General features: G+C 40.6%; 1 protein-coding gene across 1 annotated transcript in view; it reads right to left on the bottom strand.

Moving 5' to 3' along the window:
• LOC147683945 (uncharacterized) overlaps positions 1-22,230 on the bottom strand; it is a 93,623-nt gene extending 71,393 nt beyond the window's left edge. Inside the window, exon 1 of the mRNA XM_086942582.1 lies at positions 22,130-22,230. Within this exon, the coding sequence (XP_086798708.1) occupies positions 22,130-22,230 (101 nt within the window). The remainder of the gene's footprint in view (positions 1-22,129) is intronic.
• Positions 22,231-22,499: the final 269 nt, after the last annotated feature.

Below are 22,499 nucleotides of genomic sequence, written 5' to 3'. Positions count from 1 at the left end.
TGTATCTGCACACATATCTCCAGTACTTTTGTGAGCAGAGGGATATTGGAAATGGGTCTGAAGTTATCTGGAATTTCTGTATTCAGAGTGTGTTTTTTTATGATGTGGATGACTTGCCCGGTGTTCAGTTAGTTGGATATGGTCCCTTGGAGAAGGGAAGCATTGATAATGGTAGTCCCGATGGGAGTGATGAGTGAGGTAGTCTCTGCCAAGCAGTTGGCGGGGAGAGGGTCGTTAAAGTGGGTATTTGGTTTTAAGGAGGGTAGATTTTTCGAGATGGAATGGTCATCATAAAGTTTGAATTTGGACCAGTGAGCCTTGTTTTTGGGTGTTACTTGGTGGGGACGAGAGGATAGAAGGGTCCCAGAAGGAGAAGGAGGGGAGTTTGAGTATCTATCTATCTATCTATCTATCTATCTATCTATCTATCTATCTATCTATCTATCTATCTATCTATCTATCTATCTATCTATCTATCTATCTATCTATCTATCTATCTATCTATCCATTTTTTTTTAATTTATTTGAAGTTTCATATACCGCAAACATGGCCCGCTAGGGTTTCAGAGGACTTTACAAGGAAAGGTACATTAGATACGTAAAGGCATGGGCAAAGTACAGGGATTGGAGATAGGGAGAATTGAACAGTGGGACATATCCAAGAGTCAATACAGTTCCAAAATGAGCTATGACTTGAGTACAATAGGGCAAAAGGAGAAGATATATAATAAATGGTACAGATCCAAGAAAAGGTTGGTGCGGGCAGAATAGAGGGATGGGGTTTGGGGAAATGACAAAAGTAGGGCAAAGCCGTGGAGATATACAAGTGTCAATACAGTTCCAAGATCGGCGGGTGATTTGATAACAATAGGATGAAAAAGATGTGCACAAAAACTGGTACAGGGAGCACTGGAAGGTGTGAGAGTTGATACACATTGTAGCCCATACAAATGTGCACCAAGGGAGCGTTAGTTGAGGAATTTGCTCATTAGGAAGGTTTTAGCTTTTTTTTTTTAAGAGTGCCAGAGAAGGTATTCTTATGATGGAGGAAGGAAGTGAGTTCAAGATTCTTGGTGCAGCTCTGGAGAATGCTCGATTGTCTGTTTTTGCCTTGCGGAAGTGGGGTGGCTGGAGCACATGGTCTCTGGTGTATATGGAGTTTCTGGATCTCTCAGATAACATGAGTTTCTGGGCGAGATATGCCGGGGAGTTCGTGTACAAGGATTTGTGAGTGATGTAGGCCAGTGTCACGTCGCATTATTGTGGCAGGCGGAGAACACTGAAGTGCAAGGCTTTCCCGTGATCGGGCAAAGTGTGACTGCCAAACTACAGTTCCCATGAAGCTATGGAACGTCACACCGGTGACGTCACACCGTTTCTTGGAAGCTGAATGTAAGCGCTTCCAGGGCACCAGTCGGGTGCTGTTAATTCCAGGATACACACAGTACTGTGACGGATGTACGAAGAAACAGTAGGGGTGCTATCCGGACCAACCTCTCCTTGTTTGCCTTCATGATTGATTTTCCTGATCCTTGCTTCACCTTTTCTCGAGCGTGAAGCAAGTCTGATACGACTGTAGCCCCGTTGGACAAGGCAGTACCTGGCTCTTGCGGGGCTTCTCTTATACCTCGTTAAGTCTCCAGGATCTCTGGAGGGACGGAGGTGGTTTTGTTTTAAACCTTGGTTAGCAGGCGCGGCTGCGCGATTGCTTAGGTAGCTCTCATGACTTTGTTCTTTCAGCACTGCAAGAATATCCGGTTTGCCATAATGAAGTAATTATGGTGAAGCAGCTGGTAAGGGTGATCTTGCTCGCTGAATGACTTTGAGTATTTAGCCTACCACAAGTATTGTTTTTCTTGAATGTTTTCTTTTTTACGTCAAACTCCTTTGAACTGAACTATAAGGAAGGATCCTAGTAGCAGTGGTGCTTCATTACTATATGATGTGTTACGGTGGAGTTCATTATGGAATCTTTGTGATATACAGCCATGCAGCCTGTCCCTGTATTCATGGTGGATTGTTTGTCTCTATCTCTACAGCAGGGGCTTGTTGAGCTCATCCCAAAGACAGTTACACTTCCCCTGTTACGTGTCACATATGAGGCCTTTGGGTATGTTACCATTGAAATAGAGTTTTATGTTACAGTCTAAACAGTATCTTAGATGTGTAAATACATATCATTGTTCTATCCATAGATCCGGTTGTAACAGTGGGATAGTTACTTTTCTTTACAGGTATTGGGGTTATAAATATAGGCTTATATGAGGTATTCTGCTTTATAGTGGAAGAAAGTATTGGGTACTTATTCTTGTTTACTTTCATTCCAGATCTCCCTCCCTGCTGTTCCCATCCTTTCCTTCCCTCACCTGATCACTCTTTTGAGTCTGTTAGTTTACTGAGACCAAGGGGCTATCAGGAGGTGGACCTCTTTGAGCATCATACTTCTCTGAGGATTCGAGAACCTGACAGCTAGCTTGAGATGAATTCTGCCTTCAGAGGGAATCCAGTTCAAGGCCTTCAGGTGTGGAGAGATATGGTCAAATGTTTTTGAAACGGATAAGAGTCTGGCTGCTGCGTTGAGGCAAGCTTTTAGGGGGGCAGTCAAAGTCTTAGGCAGGCCAGATAGTGTGGAGCAGCCATATTAAATTCTGGAGATAACTGGCGCCTGCACAGTGGTTTTTAGGTCAGAAGTGCCAAGGAAGGGTTTTAGTTTTCTCAAGAAGCTCAGATGGAATGTGGCAGTTTTGGCCATCGTTTTGATGTGTTCAATCATATTCAGGTTGCGGTCCAAAGTAATCCCAAGAAATTTGGCAGTGCAGTTTAGTGCTGTGATGGAGTAAGTCCATTCAAGGATGTCAGAAGATTTTTTTTTGAGGGGGGGTGGTGATGAGAAGAAACTCAGTTTCTTGGGCATTCAGTTTGAGCTGGTTGTTGGCAAGCCAATGGAAAGTCAGTTTCAGGGCATCCTTTAGATGGGTGATCTCAAGAGAGGAGATTTTAATGTAGATCTGGGTATTGTCGGCATACATGTGGAAGGAGATGTTGGCCGAATGGAGAATTTCAGCTAAAGGCTCGAGGTAGAGACTGAAGAGGGTAGGGGACTGAGTGGAGCCTTTCAGTGACACTGATGGAGATCGGAGAGGGAGCAGATAGGTTGTTGTTGACAAATAATCTCTGTGTGCGGTTATGGAGGAAGGAACCAAACTATTTGATGACAGTACCTTCTAAGCCCATCCTGTGTTCAAAGCATTCAAGGTGTTTCTTGTGGCTGATCGTGTCGAATGCAGAGGAGAGATCCAGAAGGATCAGAAGACATGTTTTGCCTTGGTCAAGGGCTAGGAGAGCATTGTCAACGATGTGAAGAATAGTAGTTTCAGTGCTGTGCCCAGGCCTGAACCCAGATTGGAATTCATTGAGTAGATTGAAATTGGTGATGTGTTGACTTAGTTGTATCTGCACACATATCTCCAGTACTTTTGTGAGCAGAGGGATATTGGAAATGGGTCTGAAGTTATCTGGAATTTCTGTATTCAGAGTGTGTTTTTTTATGATGTGGATGACTTGCCCGGTGTTCAGTTAGTTGGATATGGTCCCTTGGAGAAGGGAAGCATTGATAATGGTAGTCCCGATGGGAGTGATGAGTGAGGTAGTCTCTGCCAAGCAGTTGGCGGGGAGAGGGTCGTTAAAGTGGGTATTTGGTTTTAAGGAGGGTAGATTTTTCGAGATGGAATGGTCATCATAAAGTTTGAATTTGGACCAGTGAGCCTTGTTTTTGGGTGTTACTTGGTGGGGACGAGAGGATAGAAGGGTCCCAGAAGGAGAAGGAGGGGAGTTTGAGTATCTATCTATCTATCTATCTATCTATCTATCTATCTATCTATCTATCTATCTATCTATCTATCTATCTATCTATCTATCTATCTATCTATCTATCTATCTATCTATCTATCTATCTATCTATCTATCTATCTATCTATCTACGTGGAAATCAAGGGTTACAGGGATGTTATAGTTAGGCTGACATTTCACTCATACAAAACCAGAGAAATTTAGATGTTATAGTTAGCTGAGCTAACTATAACTTGCGCCCCCACAATGCACTGCTTATGACCTCACATATTACATCACTCCGGCACCCGTGGAGACCGATTAGGTCGCGGCTGACCACCCTTAACGAAAGTGTGACAACAGGGGTCGCCCTCTATTCCTGTGCCTATTCTAGCGCGCATCATAAGAAACTCGATGTCATTTGATGAGTAACTTTACTGGATTGCTCCAGACTTACAGGTGGTGTAAAACTTAGTACAGTGTAAATACCAAGGGGGATTTAAAACAACTAGGAAAGTAGCATAGGGATCCCGTTTATCCTGACGAATGCCGGTAGAGAGACTGAATCCGGCAGAAACATTTTGACATCTATGCAGAACGGAGGAGTGGTGAGTGCAAAATTCACTCACTCTACCTCCATATGAGGGTATTCTTATACCCTTTTTTTATACCTGACTAGGGAATCAAGGAATATAATTGTTATGACAATATCTCTTAGTCAGTTTTAACACTATTTTATCCGCACCTGTTTAGGATCCTTTTCTTTTCCTGTTTCTAATTGTTTGTATTGTCTACCCCTCTCTATTGCTCTGCCTCTAGAGTTGGTCTGCACAGAGGCATTTAGTAGCAGCCCTTTGATGGCACAACTTGTAGTGGGTGAGTGTAGTTTTTACAAAGTGACTGTGCTCCTAACATAAATTCATACATTCGTAAAATTTTGCAACTGTCATTAACCTTACTTCCTTTTGTGTATATATATCGTCTTGGAGGAGGAATAGGTAAGGTTTAGTCCTTCTCCCCCTTTTCTTGTGTTTAGTGATTACCATTTTTAGTCTGATATAGAAAAAATGTTTAGAGCTCAATGACAAATACTTCTTGGTAGAGGGTAATTGAATCAGGTAATGGATCTTTTCACAGATAAGATATCTAACATAAAATATATACCTAACAGGATGGACAAACTATTTGGATCTACTATTAAACAACTACCTTCAACAGATTCCTGAAGACTTAGTAACCCCCTTTTAAGGGTATATTCTTTGTTTCCCTTGGTCCTTAGTTCTCTTTTTTTTTTAATGTTTTTTTATTATACTTCAGTTCACACACATTATACATTCCACATTTTGTTAACTTCACAAACAGAACTTCATTATGATAATACAGCACACGCAATTTACAGAGAAAAAAAAGGGATATGAAAACAGAAAATTATAACCACCCCATTATACTTTTCATTATTCATAAGTCTCAAATAAATTTTAAACCGGGATCAGAATTTAAACAAAATCCTGATCATATTCGTATTACCCTATCCCTTCCCTCCAACGAGCTAAAGGCTCCCAAATTCTTACTCCTCGGGCTCCCCTTTGTCTTACCCTTCCTAGCAAAAATAGGTTTCTCCATATTATATGCAGCTATTACATTAGCCAACCAAATTTGCATCGTCGGGGGGATCCTGTCGAGCCAAGCCCTTCCTAACGTTAATCTGTATACTGTCATAACTAAGAGCAAAAAATCAGCCTGTGCATAATTACTTCCTTCTGATCCAATTCCCAACAGGATCCAATTGGGGGTTAAGGTTATCTGTATCCCTAATGATCTGCCCAAAAACCCCTCTATGTCTTTATTTAAGGTGTGAATTTGTGGACAGGTGGCGAACATATGAACAAATACACCTGGGGCAAGTCGTCCCCTCAGAGCCCCCCATTTAGCAATCCTAGCTGGCGTGTAGTAAAGTGAATATAAAGTCTTATAATGCTGGGATTGCAGGGGTGCTGAACACAGGATAGTACGGCCCAGATCCAATGACTCCTTGAAGGCTTCAGGCTCAGCCCCTATTTTCTCTATCCACTTACTGCTGTATTTAACCATATCATCTGGCTTACCGCTTACTAAAAACGCATACGCTGACCTAATCGTGGACTCGCCACCACTAATTATATTGTCCAGAAAATCGTTGCAATTATACCCTGCCAGACCCCCCTGTTTATTGCTAAAAAAACTCCTAACCTGTAGATACTTACAAAAATCTCTTCTATCTACGCCATACTTACTTACAAGGTCCCCAAACTGCATTATTCCCTCATGGTTCCTTAAGTCACCTATCTGTCTAATTCCTTTAACCTCCCAAGCAGCCATTACTGAATCAGAAAAGATTTCTGGAGGAAAGGATTTATTATTATATAATTTAATATACCTGTTGTATCTCCCCAGACCCAACTTTTTCAAAAAGGCTTTCCATATTGATTTCTTCTAAAATGACCTAACTCAGTATAATATAAGAAACAATGTTCTGCCTCTTGTCCTAGTACTACTGCATAAATTTCTGTGGATATAGTTGTGATCTTCTGTAGCTGACCACCACCTCCAACCAATCCCTGCATATATTGCAGTGCAGCCGCTAAATAATACAGCCTAAAATCCGGCGCGCCCCAGCCCCCTCTTTCTCTTGATAGAGACATAAATCTATACGCCCTTCGAGTTCTTCCGTAAGCCCAAATAAACCTTTTTTAAAATGCCTTCAAGGATATTAAATCATTTGGCCTAAAAAAAAGGGGAATTGTTCTGAATAAATAAAGAAACCTAGGTAGAATCATCATTTTTAAAACATTAGTACACCCCACCAAAGACAGATGCAAATTATACATCCTTACTAAATCTTTTTTAGTTTTAGCCAATAACGGAACCATATTGATCTCAACCACAGTATCCAAGTTTGTGGTCCATAGTTCTCACTGCAAATTGGAACATATTTTGCAAGCAATCCTTTGCTCCAACTTTTAATCAGTTCTGAAAAATGATCCAGACTGACTTCTAATCATGCTCTTGTAATTACGAATATTGATTTAATTCCACATAACAAAAATTCCAGTGATTGGAGATTTAATAATTCTCTTCTTGAGTATTCCCAGTTTATTGATTCTTTTAGAAATTTCATGAATTCATTTTTTGATATCCATAAATCCTCTGATTCCCCTATACATATCCTATGGGATATGTTTAAAGCAACAGGTTATGACTTTAGAATGCATATTGCTTTTAATTGAAAAAAGAAAATGGTTTGTGCATCTAAATTATCTTTAGACAACATAAAGATTTAGAACATAAATTGTACACGTCTATTTACAAACAAGTCTTGGAAGATTTGATTAGAGCAAAGATGACCTTTAATAAATCTTCTACAGATAATGCTTCCACTGTCTTTCTTAAGCACTAGTGCCTGACATTATAGTGGTCAAAACAAAGAGGGCAAATTGCTGCTAATTTATCTTAAAGACAGAAAAGAATGAATGAAGCTGTAATTATTGTCAGCAATTGTTCGTATATTTTAAAAAATGACGACATTATTTGTGAATTTGGCACATTTTAAGAACACCTTCATACTCAGAATCCCTTCTAATTTCTGATTAAGTTAAACAATTCTTAAGCTCCATCCAAAAGTCTTACACTGACTAGGTTGATATATCCTCTTTAGAACAAAACATTTCCATAAGTGGCATTGTTATATCAGTTTCTATATTAAAAAGTGAAACATTTTATTCTCATTTTTCTAACATATTTTTTTCCCAAGTTACTTTAACTTCTTCATTATTATATATGTAGTGGCTATGCTAGGGTACATTTCAAGAGGCACTTATGTGTCTTATCCCCAAAGATGGCAAATATCAGTTCCTCTATATAAATTGCATGCCCATATAACATAGTAATATAGATTATAAAGTTTTGCAAATGCAAAAATGCTGTACTAATGCCTTGAACCCCTTTTTATCTCAATTAATTAGAAAGGAAAAATCTGGTTAGATTAAGAGAAGGTTATCATCTGATAATACAAGAATTATTTTTGATGTTTTGATTAAATACATTCTCTGCAAAACTCCTACATCAACCATCATTATTGATGTGGAAAAAGCATTTCATAGAGTTGATTGGAACTTTGTTTTTCAGTCATTAAAATGGTATGAGTTTGATCCTAATTGGTATGATTTCAAATGATTTCTCTTTACACAGGGGAGACTGTCTAGGTTGTTCTTTATCCCCAAAAATATTTAGCTTTGCTTGGACCCTCTTTATGAAGAATTAGAGAAACCCTTAACAGTCCTGGTTTTAAAAATTGGTCTAGGCAGTTCAAATTAGCAGCATATCTTAATGCTGTTATTTTATTTCATTCTAGCGCTTAATCCACCTTACCCAAAAATTACAGAAAATTCATAATTTTTGCATAGGTCTCAGGTTACAAAATGAATTCAGATAAAACATGGGTTTTGCATGTTAAGACGTTTTGTACAAAAGATTATATTTAGCACTTCAAATTTCTTTTTTTGCTCCATCTAAGATCAACTATTCAGGTTCACTAATTCTATTAAAGAAACTAATAATGAAAAAATAGACTTTCTTCTTATTAAAGGGAGCCCGTTGTTCCTTTCTTGGTGAGATAGACTAGACTCCATTAAAATAATGCTTTCTCCTCGGATGTTATACCTCATCTCTAGGATGCCAGCTAATGTTCCTTCATCTAATTTTTTTGAAATTTCTATGGAACAATAAAAACCTTGGGGCATATTCTCAAGAACGTGTGATAACCATCGCAAAAGCACTAGCTAAAGTACTAGCTAAACTACTTGAAGCCCATGTAACTAAATGTCTATCTGCCTTTCTGGAGCAAACGGAATACCTGGACGCACATCAGGCAGGCTTCCTCCCTGCAATCTCAACAGAGTCAGTGTTTCTATTGGTATTCAACACTCTGAGAGACAAGGCAGACAGGGGTCTCCCTCAAGCCTTGGTGCTTTTAGATCTCTCTGCTGCTTTTGACACGGTTGATCACAACATCCTGATCAACCGTGTCAGGTATGCAGGTGTTGAAGGTTCTGCCCTAGAATGGATCACATCATTCCTCACTAACCGATCCCAGTCAGTTCATCTTGGTGGCTTTACGACCCCCATGATTAAGACTACCTGTGGAGTCCCTCATGGTTCCTCACTTTCACCCCATTTATTTAATCTCTACCTTCTCCCCTTGGTCCATGCATTAAAAGAAAGGAGCATTCAAACCTTCAATTATGCTTACGACTTCCAGTTAGTATTTCAGATCAGTAACTCCTTGACCTCCACTCATGAATTTCAACCGACAATGCTGTTTATCCAGGATTGGCTGAACAGTAATCAATTGAAACTGAACCCGGATAAAACAGAACTAATCCTCACGGGAGGTCCACTCAACCCCTGGAGCTCACATTTCTGGCCCATAGAACTAGGATAACCCCGACCCCATCCAAACACACCAAAACTCTGGGAGTGGTGGTCAATTGAGATCTTACCATGAAATCCCAAATTGGATCTGTCATTTCCACCTGCTTCTTTTAATTAAGGAAAATAAAGAAAATTAGCAGGTACCTTACTCAAGAAGCTAAACTTCAGGCAGTCCTAGCCATGGTGATATCACACATTGACTACGCCAACTCCCTACACTATGGCATCCCAGCATATCTCACTCACCGCCTCCAACTGGTACAGAAGCAGGCGGCCAGACTGATTCTACAGGAAAACGAACTGCAACATATCACCCCCCTTCTGGAGAAACTTCACTGGCTTCCTATATCACAGAGATGCGCCTTTAAACTGGGATTCATCATCTTCAAATCATTGAATGGCAGAAATCCTAAATTCATTGAGAGCATGATCAAAAGATACAATCCAACCAGTAACCTGAGATCCACCCACTTGCATCTTCTGACAACACCTTCCTTCAAACAGAAATGATTTGGAGGATCCAGGTTCGCTACACTGGCCCACTAGATACTGGAATTCCATGCCGCTAGAGATTAGATCCTGCACCGACCTCATGACATTCCGCAAACTTCTAAAAATATGGCTTTTTAAACAGGCATATAAGTAACATAATTCTCGAATAATCTCACCACCGTCACTGTTTCCCAGTAGCGGCAAGAAACCAACCAGGTGTACGAGCGCTTTACAAATCTACTATAACATAACATAACATAATAAAAGTAATTCTCAACATCGCAGTCTATCGAGGGAAAATTCACGCAGTGTTAACTAATTATTCACAAAACGGCTGTACCATGCAATAGTCACCAGATAACAAGTCAAAGGGCCGCGTTAAAATCAGCACCACGCCGCAAAAATGCGAAACACGAGCGCAAAAAAAGCTGAGATGAGGCCAATCGCTATACAAAAATCAGTGAAAACCACCTACAGGCCTGCAATTCACACACGTCAGGTGGTAAAAATCCCCCTAAAAGTAGGAAAAAATAGACAAACAAATGCCAAACAACTGCGAGGCACAATGGATGTTGCTGAAGCAAGTACAGAGGAGTACCAGAATCCCACAAGCCCCTCGGAGGCCCAGCCTGGGACCTCGGGGTCAGGGAAGGCCAAGGGGAAGAAGAGTAGGAAGAAGTAGCTCAGTCCGCAGGAAAACAGGATCCTGAGGAGACCCCACCCCCTGCACAGACCACACAGCTGGCAGCACCCACCACCACGGCTGCCTCCCAGGGCCCCCACGACAAACACATAGCCTTCCAATGCTGTGTTTTGGGGTGCCGGGAGCAGCTAGCTGAACAGGTGCTGGTGAGTTTTGACCGCATGGCAGACAAACTAGATGCCATACGTGGGTGTCTGAGTCCCATGAGGGACCACTCATGGTCCGTAACAACAACCCACAGTCTGCTCCATGCTCTCCAACAGACCATGGCTGACATCTCTGTAGCCCTGACTCAGAGAATCGAACAACTGTCCAGTCAGAGTGGCTCTAGTGATGTCACACAGGAGTTGGGAAACATGCAGAGGTTAATGGAGACCATGTAGCGGGCGAATGTGGAAAGAACAGCTGCAAACCAGCGAGTGCTAGCTGGGTTCCTCAGTGACCTCAAAATCATCCTCATGGCATTGCTGCCACAAGGCCTGGCGCTGATGCGTGCTGCTGCTACCGCTACATCCACATCTCCGCCCCTGAAGTGTCAGTGCTACACAGTGCGGCAGACATTCCGGGCGAAGTGTCACTACCACAGAGAGCAGGAGACAGAACACCACCACCCACATGTGAGGCACATGAAACAGCAGAGGACAAAGATGCAGATGATTCCGCATCCGTGGTCAGAAGGACGCAGTAGCATTCATCTCCGCCATATGGCCTGTTTCTGCTCAGTTCAGCTCAGTCTCTGCATCAGCACCTTCCATTGTTCCCCGATGCACCATGCAATACTCACCTTGGACTTCAACATGGACTGCCATATTCTGTTTAATCGGCAATGACACAGCAAACAGACTGCAGACTGAACTCTTGCCCTTCCTTTGGACTTGTCACTCCCTGAAGGACTCCTGCCTGCCCTCCATGGGCCAACATTGTCATGTTGTGTTTGCACGACCCTGTACTGCTCTAGATGCAACACTCCACTGAATGTGCATTAAACATTCCTAACCAAACAGATGTGTCATGTATATGGTCTTTCAAGTATGGATAAATGTAGGGTCAGTGAAGTCCTCTTACGTCCAGGTGGCTCATGTCGTTGGACTTGGGTCACAGGGTAACACATTGCCAAATGCAGTCCAGGTGGCGCCAATACAACAACAGGGACACACACATTATTACTTCTTTGTCCAAATGTAAATGTAAATGTATTTGAGCTTGTATAGCGCACAGCTACCCGCAGTGGGTTTCCCGGCGCTTGCTTAGGGAACCCGTCCTGGTATTCCCCTGCGAGATAACCCATTTCTGGGCATCCACAAGGTGAAAGCCAGGCATCCCGCCGCGAGGGGCCCTTGTGGAGATTAAGCAAGCTATTGCCCAGAGTTACAGAGTGGGACTCCATGATTGGAATAGGCACCGAGGCGAGAATTGTCAGGTCCGGGGAAATTTTGAGCCCAAGACCCGCCGAGGCGGGGAATTGAACCCTGGTCCGGGCCAGACCTCTGCATCAGGGTCTGCCGCTCCAACCACTTGAGCCACACTTCTCCACTCCAGTCCAGTCCAGCCCAGTACGGAACCACGCCCAGAGCCCTGTTGTCATTGTTCAAACTCCTACTAAGGACTGGCATACGCCAGGCCAGCCCACTCCGCTTACGCTCATAGGGTGGGGTGGCAACGCTACATGGCCCAGGTCTGCCCTGTAGTAATCTGTTGATCACAGGTCTAGTTGTCCACATGCCACAGCCACTCCCTCACGGCTGGTATACACCCACACCACACCCGTCCAGCCAGGTGTCACAGGACATGTGACCCTGCCAATAAAAAGGGTCGGGCGCACATGCTCAACACCATTTCCAACCTCTCTCAGGGTGTATCTGTGTGGTGTTTATGTTGGCATGGTGGCCCAGGGCCCTGCAACATCACATTCCGCCGGCCTGGAGGTGACATGATGGTGTCCGCACCACGATACCCAATCATACAGGGTCCATGACTTGCGGAGCACAGACTTGGTGGCCCCGGGTACACTGTGGCCGGCACAGGCACCCCGCCATAGGACGGTGACTTTCGGTGCACTGAGGTAGGGGCACCTTAAATGCTGAGCAGGTGTGAAGCTGCGATGAGGTCCCGTCCCGGCGGTCCGGACTGCTCAGGATTTGTGTGCCCTGCTGGACCGCAGTGTAGGCCAGAGCCAGCAGACAGCAGGGGCCTACCACAACATGGTGTCACCTCCTGGATCACAGAGTTAGTGGCACTTCAAAGGCTGAGCGGGTGTGGAGCTTGCGGTGATGCCGGGTGCATGCCATGGAGAAATCAAGACCCAGAATCAAATGTAAGACCTGATGGCCTGAGGAGTGGGGCTCCATGATGTGGAGGGTGCCATGTCTGTGGTCCCTGGGCTTGTGGCTTGCACAGGCATGTGGTGGACCCTTATTGCTACACGCCGGTGGCAGAAGGTGAGCAGTGAGGCCTGGGTGCGCAGGGGGTCATGCACTGCTGGGTGGTGGGAGGGGATGGGATGCATCTGCCTGGGTGAGCAGAGACGGACCGGCGTTGATGTTGTGTTCAATTGTATGTACTTTGCCATTCATGTTTCTGGACTCTGTCTCAGATGACGGGTCTGTTTCAGATATGGGACCTGGTGAACTGCACTACATACCGGCACGTGGTGGGAGACACACTGGTGTCAGCAGGTGAGCAGTGTGGCCTGGGTTTACAGTGTCGGCACTCTCTATTCCTGTACATCTCTTCTGTTATTTTTGTCTCTCTCCCCCTCTCTGTACATCTATCTCTCTCCCCCTCTCTGTCCGTATATCTCTCTCTCCCTCTCTCTGCCCTTCTATCTCTCTCTCCCCCTCTCTGTTAATCTATCTCTCTCTCCCCTTCTCTGTCTGTCTTTCTCTCACTCCCCCTCTCTGTCCGCCTATCTCTCTCTACCTCTCTGTCCGTCTTTCTCTCACTACACCTCTCTGTCTGTCAATCGCTCTCTCCCCCTCTCTGTCCATCTTTCTCTCGCTCCCTTTCTTTCTGTCTCTCTGTATCTCTCTCTCTCCTTCGCCCTCTCTCTGTCTTTTGATGTGTGAAAGACACACCTTCTCAACATGATTTTTGACTCCCTTTTCTGGTGCAGGCTGTGGTCCAACTTTACACCAGGTCAGAGCAGGTGTTAATTTCCTGCTGCTAACACGCATTATTGCATGTTTTGTGGTCGTATCGCCGATCTGGCTGGTCGTTGAGAATGTTGTGGAGTGGTGTTGTCACAGCTTTTTGTACAGGAACGCCTACTCTGCATCTCATTAGTGATAGTTGCGGGGGTCATCTGTGGCGAGGTTTTTGCTGCTGCTATCACAGGTAAACTGGTGGTATGAGTTGTTAGCACAAGCCTGTGAATGGGGTGATAATTGTATTAAGACTTTGGCTGCAATAAAGTGCTGATAACTCAGCGATAACTCCTTGAGTATGTGCCCCCTATAAGTTTGCTTGCTAAGCTTAAGAGAGATTGTCTACTTGGAGGCATTACTTTTCCTGATTTCTCCTTATATTATAAAGCCTTAACTATAAGACAATCATCCTAATGTCTATTAACCAATAAAAAATATTTTTCCCACTGTGGATTGATCTTTCATTCATCATTTTACTTTTAAAGATTTTTTAACTTTTTCTGCTAGACACCCTTGTTTTCTACTCTTGTTTGAAATGTACTTACAAAAGTTCTTAAACCGTATTTAGAATTTGGAGAATTAATAAAAGTAATTTTCATTACTTCACTCTTTGGTACAATACATTAAAATAAATAGAAAATACTTGAGTTCAAGCACCATGATTCACATAATACCCATTAGAAAAAATGTCCTCCCATTGTTATTATCCAACCCTACGACATCGTCTATGTGTAGATCCTTTATAACAACCAATCCTGTTAGACCTCAATCTAATATTGAATTGTTCTGGAAAACATACCAGTGTGTCCTGGCCTGTCTTCTGGTAGAATAAAATTTGGTCTAAATTGCAGAAACCTTGAGCAAACAATACTCAAACATTGTACTTTATTAATAATGGTTTACTTGTCACCCTAAATCTATATAAAACATGTATAAAACATTTCGATTTGCTGATTTTGCAATGTTAATCATCCTGAATTTATTTACATGTTTTTGTCCCTCAATACTATAAACGTTTGGAAACAAGCCTGGAACCGAATTAATAACATTTTTCATGTTAAGTTTTCATTTAAAAGTGTTGATATTTTTCTGTATAGCTTGTCTGACATCTGGTCATAATCTATGTTTATCATTAATAAAATTGTTTTACTATCAGCAATTGCATTTCAAATCATAACTACTAATTGAAAGAATTTAGTAAATGCTTTTTTAAATTGTAATTATATTTAATTTGTTACAATCATAGAGTAGAAACTGTATTCATGCCCCTAGTATTACTTAATTCAAGATAGATGATGTGGTCACATATTACAGATTGTTTAGATACTTCTAGTGTTTCCACAAACAAACAGTTGAAAGGTGACTATGAACCTCCATAATTCGATACATTCTCTCTTTCCCTTTTTAAGATATTGTTCACAATTTGAGTCAGTAATAGTATTCTTTTTATTATTACATGGTCTATTATATATTGTAAGATGTTCATTGCATGAACTGAATGTATTTAGTATGACTTGCCTAACCCCTTCTTCGCCAATCTTTTTTCTTTCGTTTCATTTCTAAATTCCTATAGGCTTCTTCTAATAGCTGCTTCCATGTATACTGCTATTATCGCCAACTAAAACCAGTTGTTTTAAGTTTCCTCTTAGTTATTTTATCTTAGACATCATTTTCAAAGTGTAATAGATACGTTATATTGCTATTTAATTAATCTTAAAGCATTTTATTATGTGATACAAGAATAAAGCCTTCAAACTGAAAAAAGTGTTGAGGATGCGTCAAAACTTTAAAAGTCATATCTCTGGTCCCTTTATTGAATTTTAGTACTTTCAGTGACAGATTTGTTATGAAATGCATTTATGCAGTGATATTCAAATTCAACACAAATGAGCTGTGAGAGAGCAACATGAGAGACTACAGAAAAGGATTAATGTTTCATTTTTCAAATGGTAAGCATTAACTTGCCATACATGAGAATGAGATGCCTTCAACCAATAGAAAATTGGTTACTACAATAAACTGGATAAAAAGACTTACTCAACATATGTTCCTTTAGTTTATTCAAAAAGCGGTTAATGGAATTATTGTGGTGGACTGAGGTACATGAATGAAAGGGAAGTCACAGTAAGGTGCACTGCAGACCTCATAGGATCCTAGAGAGTAACATATTTATAACATTTATAATTAAGAAAAATTCCATGTCTTATTTATGGATGTATCACCAGTTGGGGGTTTAGGACTCACATAGGCTGGGTCCAGGTCCAGGTTCAAGATGGTGGGAGCCTGTTATGTCCCTGTGGCTCTGAACAGGAAGCCATAAAATTAGCTGTTGGAGTCAGTTTGGTAGTCCTGGGTTGAGGGAGAGAATCAGGGCTCATGCAGCAGGACTGTTCTCCAAGAGTTCAAGGCAGGCAGCACAGTCCTTCCAGGTGCAGAAAAGCAGTCTTGTGGAGCACACAACAGGTTATAGTTAGGCCTGGGCCAAGCACTACGCTACGCTCTCGTAGTTTGCAAAGTTTGCGCTACTTCGCACTACGCGAGCAGCACGTAGCACATTGCGATCACACGTAGCGTAGTGCTGCGGTCATTTTTTGCTTGCTCGCGGTCCTCAACGTCAAGTTGGCGACCGCGAGCAAGCAAAATGACATGCGGGCAAGACTTTTTCCTTGTTTGTGATCAGCAACATCAAGTTGTTGGTCGCAAGCGTGGAAAATAAACCTCCCGGCGAGATTCTCGATGCGGGGAGGTCAGGTTTCTCAATGCAAGTGGTCACTTATGCTCGCAACCGCTCACGATGAGAAACTACCAGTCCGCGTTGACAAAGCTGTCGCTCCAGTAAAAATCTACTTGAGCGGCAGAAAACTACAGCTCGCACTGTGCAAGATGCCGTTTTCAATGATTGCACAGTGCCGGATGCTTGTCCGCACTGTGCAATCATTGAAAATGCATCTTGCACAGTGCGAACAGCCTACTACACAGTTTGCGTAGTGCTATGCATAGCTTGCGTAGTGCGAAGTGCTACTTCGCAAACTACGCCCAGCCCTAGTTATAGTGGCAGGTAGTCCTCTGACTGTCCTTTGACAGGTCTAAAAAGCAAACTGAAGAGTGGGTCTGAGGGCCTTATTTTTATATGTTGTCCTTCTTTGAAGTTGGGAGACATTTCTAGAGGTTTTTATTTGAAGTGCTTGGAATTTCCTGATTTACCTGCAGTGGCTCCAGGCTTGAAGCAGGAAGAATGCAGTGGTGACTAGTACTTTATGTGAAGGCAGAGCACAACCTATTCAGTTGCAATGGGGCTGTGCCCAGTTCCGCCCCATCCAGTCAGCAGATGTCCCATTCAGGGACACCTAATCCCTCTATTGCATGACTGTGTGGGAGGAATTCACTAAGTGTAACTGCCAGTTACAGCCAGTTATGTGACCTATGACAGGCTGCAGGCCCCAAAATGCTAAGAGCAAGAAAATGCCATCTTTGTTATAGCACATCCAAAAAAAAGTGAAACCCTGTATTCCATTGGGGGTTTGGGTAAGTAATAGAGCAATCAATAGACAGGAACCAAAAAGAATTAATTTATACAAAATGATGGATAATTTAAAAATAATTCAAAATGTCAAAATATGGCATCCAAATATCACTTCAAATTTATTTAAGGAAATAATTTACGAAGGAATATAACTCTTCGAACGAAAGTAATTTAGTGGCAGCTATAGTTATTCAAGATTTGATATTCAAACCATTATTTATTATTATATAAAAGAGGGTTCAAAATTGGATCAGTCTAAAAGAAAAACGCACATTCACTATGGTTATAATCTCATTTTACATAGTTTTCAGAACCATAAATCAGTGTGTTTAAATATCCAGATCCTATGCAAAGTTTTCAGTTACAAAGTAGCACATACATCAACAAATTCATATAGAAATTTGGCAACGCATCAACGTTTGGTCTCTTTAGCATTAAGTTAGTGAGACCATCTTCAGGACTGTAGATTTTCATAGAGAATAAAAAGACCCCTCCTAAAAGATGCATTAACAACAAATTGTGAATCCCTTCAAACTTATAAGAAAAAAAGATTAACACCTTCCGTGTTAAAAGATGTAGGAGATAATCTGGGTATAGAAAACAAAATTCCCAAGGAGTTAATAAAGAATTAAAGGGATGTAATGAAACATAGATTCCCAAAATGTGTTGATTTAAATAGATAGGTTGAACATAGGGTTGTGTACACTCCATATTTTTTGTATTGCGGCGGGGCTGCTAGCCGCATCCCTGCCCTCAAACAAAAGATAGGGAATGTGACTGTTGTGGTTGCGGTTGCATCATTATTCGGATTGTTGGGAGGCCGCCTCGTAGGTGTCCGGTCCCAAATCCTATTCGATGGCGGATGGATTGAAGTCCATCCGTCATCGTAATGAGGTCCTTATTCCCCTTCAACTTTACAACTCCTAAATAATAAAAAACACAACCAAATACAAAAATGATATTATCAAAATATATTTTATGAAAACTTCTAACATATAATACATAATGTAACAAAACTACAATAGCAAAAAATGTTATAGTACTAAAAAAAATGCTATCATCTAAAATGTAAGCTTACAAAATAGAACAAAAAATGACATATAAGAATATTAAAGTAAACAATATTATAACTATATAGATTTTCTTTTAAACTACTTTAAGGAATGATATTCAAACTTCTATATTATGTTCCAGGATGTTCTTGGCTCCACAATTATTTTAGAAATTATATTTTTGTCCAATGATATTCTTGAATCAATATTAAGGTGGAACATCATTTGGTGTGGTTTGTGTGGTGCCATGGCTTCAAATTGTCTTATACTATCTAGTGTGGCCCTGCATGAGTGGTGGGATTTCTTGTTGGTTTTGTGATGATCATGGTTTGTGTGTTGCTTAGAGACTCATGTGAGAGTATAAGACAAGGTGGCACTGCGGAGGGAGTATGAGATTGTATTGTGTATTGTTGCCAATTCTTAAGGAAGCCGGCTTCACCCAGGTGAGACCGGCTTTGCTCTTCTTACAACTACTACCTAATCCCCACATTACCTTTTGCGTTGCTAAATTTCTGGTAGCCGCCTCAAGGGCGAAAGCTGTCTGTCAAGATTAGTTATTTATGTCAAACAACCTTTTTAACTGTTTATTACAATCTTAAAATTGTTGTTAAATTCCTATATCATGTGTATTATGAAAAATGTTATATGTAATGTATTTTATTCTTCTTTTCTTTGTATGGTTTTTAAATAAGCCGAATAAAGATATCTTGACTGACTGAGTAATGCAGGGTGTGATTTCTCTCTTGCTGAATTTTAAGTGAAGGAATGATGTTTATGCTGTACTATGATTTAATTATATGGTGTGCTCGAGTGGTGAGGTTTAGCGATGATTAGAGTATTGAAAAGTTGTTATTACAGTGAAGTCTTACAAAGTTTATGATTTATGGAATCCTTGTAGACCATGGAGTTGCCTGCTCTACCCACATCTAAGCCATCTTATAATGTTCTCTCACATGTGTTGGTTGGCTACGGTAACTCGTGAGTATTTTGCATTGAAGTGGATTCCTCAATAGCTTTATATTGTCATTACTTCAAAACTGTGTTGCATCAGTAACTTGTGACCATGTTGTACCAGTGCATACCTTGCTAATACCTTGTAATCTATCACTTGAATGTCTATAAATAAACACTGGACCATATAGAATGAATCTGATTTGAGCTCCTTTAAGCTGATGGTTCAATATTAACAGCTGTTTTCATTCAAGACTGAAGAAACTGAATATTATTTCATCATCATCACCATCAATTTTATTCGGCTACAAGCCTTAGAAGAATACATCCACAAAAAGGCATTATTAAACATAAAGACTTGATTAAATCAACTTCAGTACAAAAACACTTTATATAACATATAACACAGTGCATAAATATTAAATATTGCAGAGACTATACTTTAACAAAACCTAAAAGGGACTACCCATAAAATGTACAAGCCAACTTAAAGTGACTTATCCAAATGAATACAATAGCCTGATACCTAAATATGAGAATTTAAAAATTCATACACTGAATACTGATAATGAAACCTTCATGAACAACAAAAATAAAATTATCAAATATTAAACCAAATACAAATTCATATAATTATATCTATTTTAGTGCTCCATAATTATTCCTGTATGCTAGGGAAATTCTAACATAATTAGTATTTGTAAATAGATTTGACGCAACACTAATTAGTATAAATAAATAATTCCAGTCTTATGCTGCCTAATGTCAGTAGTTCATAAAATTGGTACCAAAACTTGCCTATGCAAATGTCTATATTAAGAGCAAAAATAATAAAGTGCTTTGATGTGACAAATTATGGCATGGACATCGCAGAAGACATATCTGAGAACTGCTTCTATTATTTTGTGTAACTTCAAGGATCCTAAATCCAAATCATTGACATAAGGAGTAAATAAATCCAGTAACACTTGAAGGCCATTAGCAATTCTTGCAATGAGAACAGCATCATCCGCAGATAAAACATTGGTGCAGGTCGCGTCTCAATTTGCAGCATATCCTTCCCTTTAAATAAAAGATCTCTCTCCACCAATTAATATAAATAGGAAACAAGAAAAGAGCCAACACACAACCTTGCAGTACTCCACAATTAGAGCTGTTTCAACAGATCCACAAGGGACTTTCTCATCCCCCACTCTTTACATTATGTACCATTGTTTGGACCAATTTGCAGAATCAGAAGCATAAGAAATGTCCATAAATGCCAAATGTGTGGGTCCTCTACTGGCTTCGATATACTTTCCCATTTAAAGATATAATTAAAATGATTGATCAACCATCACCACACCAAGGGGAGAACCCAAATTGAACATCTTATGAAAGGTGATTTTCCCCAGCCAAGGCCTCTAGTTTATAAAGCAGAATACGATCTAAGATTTTGGAAATCGAGTGCCACAAAGATATATGACTATAGCATGTCATGAGATTCCTGTCCCCTTTCTTAATGACAGGTAGAATAAGAGCTTCTTTCCATCACCCAGAGATTGGACTAATGAAAATTGCCCTTTGTATGCTTGTTATTATTGGGGACCATGATGGAATATTCTCTTTAAAAACGTCTACTGGGACTCCAGCCGGACCTGGCGCCTTACCCGATAAGCTTTTTTCAATTGCTGTTATAACTTCATATTGATAGATCAACTCAAAGGTGGCACAACACTAGTATCAATTATTTCATCCCTACTTTTTTATCAATTGATTCGTTTTCAAGTTCCCTGCCAAATACCTTAGAAAATGGATCAACCCATGTATTTGTGGGTATAAAACAATTGACCACAAGGACTACTTTGTCTGTAAAATAAGGGTGGTGCACTACACTCCAGGCCCCTCAACTATCTTTAGGTCCCCCAGCAGCCTCAAGATCGTCCCATGCTTGAATTATTATTTCTCTTTTATTGTCTTTGACTTCCTTCTTATGTAACATACAGGCAGTTTTTATATCTTCATGATACCTAGTGGTAGGCTTAAGAGCTCATTATAATTTCCTATGGGAACACCTATGGGCACAATTAAGCCATCTAATGGACTGTACTTCATTCATGCTTTATTTGCGGATAAGATTTGTGAAATGGAAGAACACAACACATTGGAACTACCTGTAATGGCACTTAGATTCACATCAAAACTAAAACAAGCCTCTAAAGCAGTCTGATTATTTCTTATTACCAGAGTAATAAAGTGATCTGTAGCAACCCTATCCCATAGAATTCTCATGTGATTACTGGCAACATACATTTTTACCCTAAAATGTGAGAACAGTGAAAGAAGCTCTATTGGGTTTAAAAAGAAATCAATTGTACTACAATTTCTGCTTCCAATAAAAGTCAGTGGTTGATGGTCATTCAATGGATGCAAATCACTGCAAATACCAACTTGTATTTGAATAATAATCTGAGTAGCGCTTCCTTTACGGGATATGCCAAAAGTGAGTAATTTCATCAAAACTCGTGTCTGTCAGGTTGCAAAATTGCTTTGACTCTAAGTCATCATTCAGTGACTTTAAAGTCCCCGGCCCATATTCAAAAAAGTCTGACATTTACGTTTAATAATAAAACTTGAATTGGCCTATAACCTCAGTTGACCGTTGATCAAAAATATTATAGTAAAAGTCTAGAAACAGGATATCCAATGTGCCTGGGACAGTCAAATGTAACACTCGAAACCAGGTATTACATCAAATAACTTCTCCCACAATGTATGAAAATTTGAACAGCTTCTAAAGAGGTCATGACCCCATTACCCTATACACTATGGAAGGTATTGCAGGGGTAAAAGAAAAAAAAAGTGATACCCATCTATTTAAAAAATATATCTGTTATCAACGATTCCTGACTAAAAAAGGATCTTAAATTTTAATAAATGCCAGCCATCCTGAATTAGATCATTTAGAATGGTCAATCTAAATCCTTACTTTGAGGGGAGCTCCTCTGGATTAAGGTTAGCATCAAGGTTTTCAAGTAAGGCTAAGGATTCTGTTTTGTAGTCAGGTTTATCAGAAGATAACAAAGGCATCATATCAGGAGCCTTTGTTATCAGAGTCAGTCAATTTCAACTAAGTTATTGGGGATGGGGGGACATCTATTCCTTGTTACAATACGCAGGCTGGTTGGTTTTCCTCGTAGAAGGGCTGGATGCAAGATCTCTACACATTTCAGAATTCTTGGGGGACAGCCTATAGTCATAATCTAAGGGGTGAGTCTAAACTCTGCCTGAGACATTCACCAAATGTTGTGAAAGATTTCTTACCAGCAAAGTTGTTTTGTTATTTGTCACCACACAGT

The sequence above is a fragment of the Lissotriton vulgaris genome, chromosome 11 (genome assembly GCF_964263255.1).
Source record: "Lissotriton vulgaris chromosome 11, aLisVul1.2, whole genome shotgun sequence".
NCBI lineage: Eukaryota > Metazoa > Chordata > Amphibia > Caudata > Salamandridae > Lissotriton > Lissotriton vulgaris.
The sequence above is the reverse complement of the archived record's forward strand: the minus strand, read 5'-3'. Positions and strand labels throughout refer to the sequence as shown.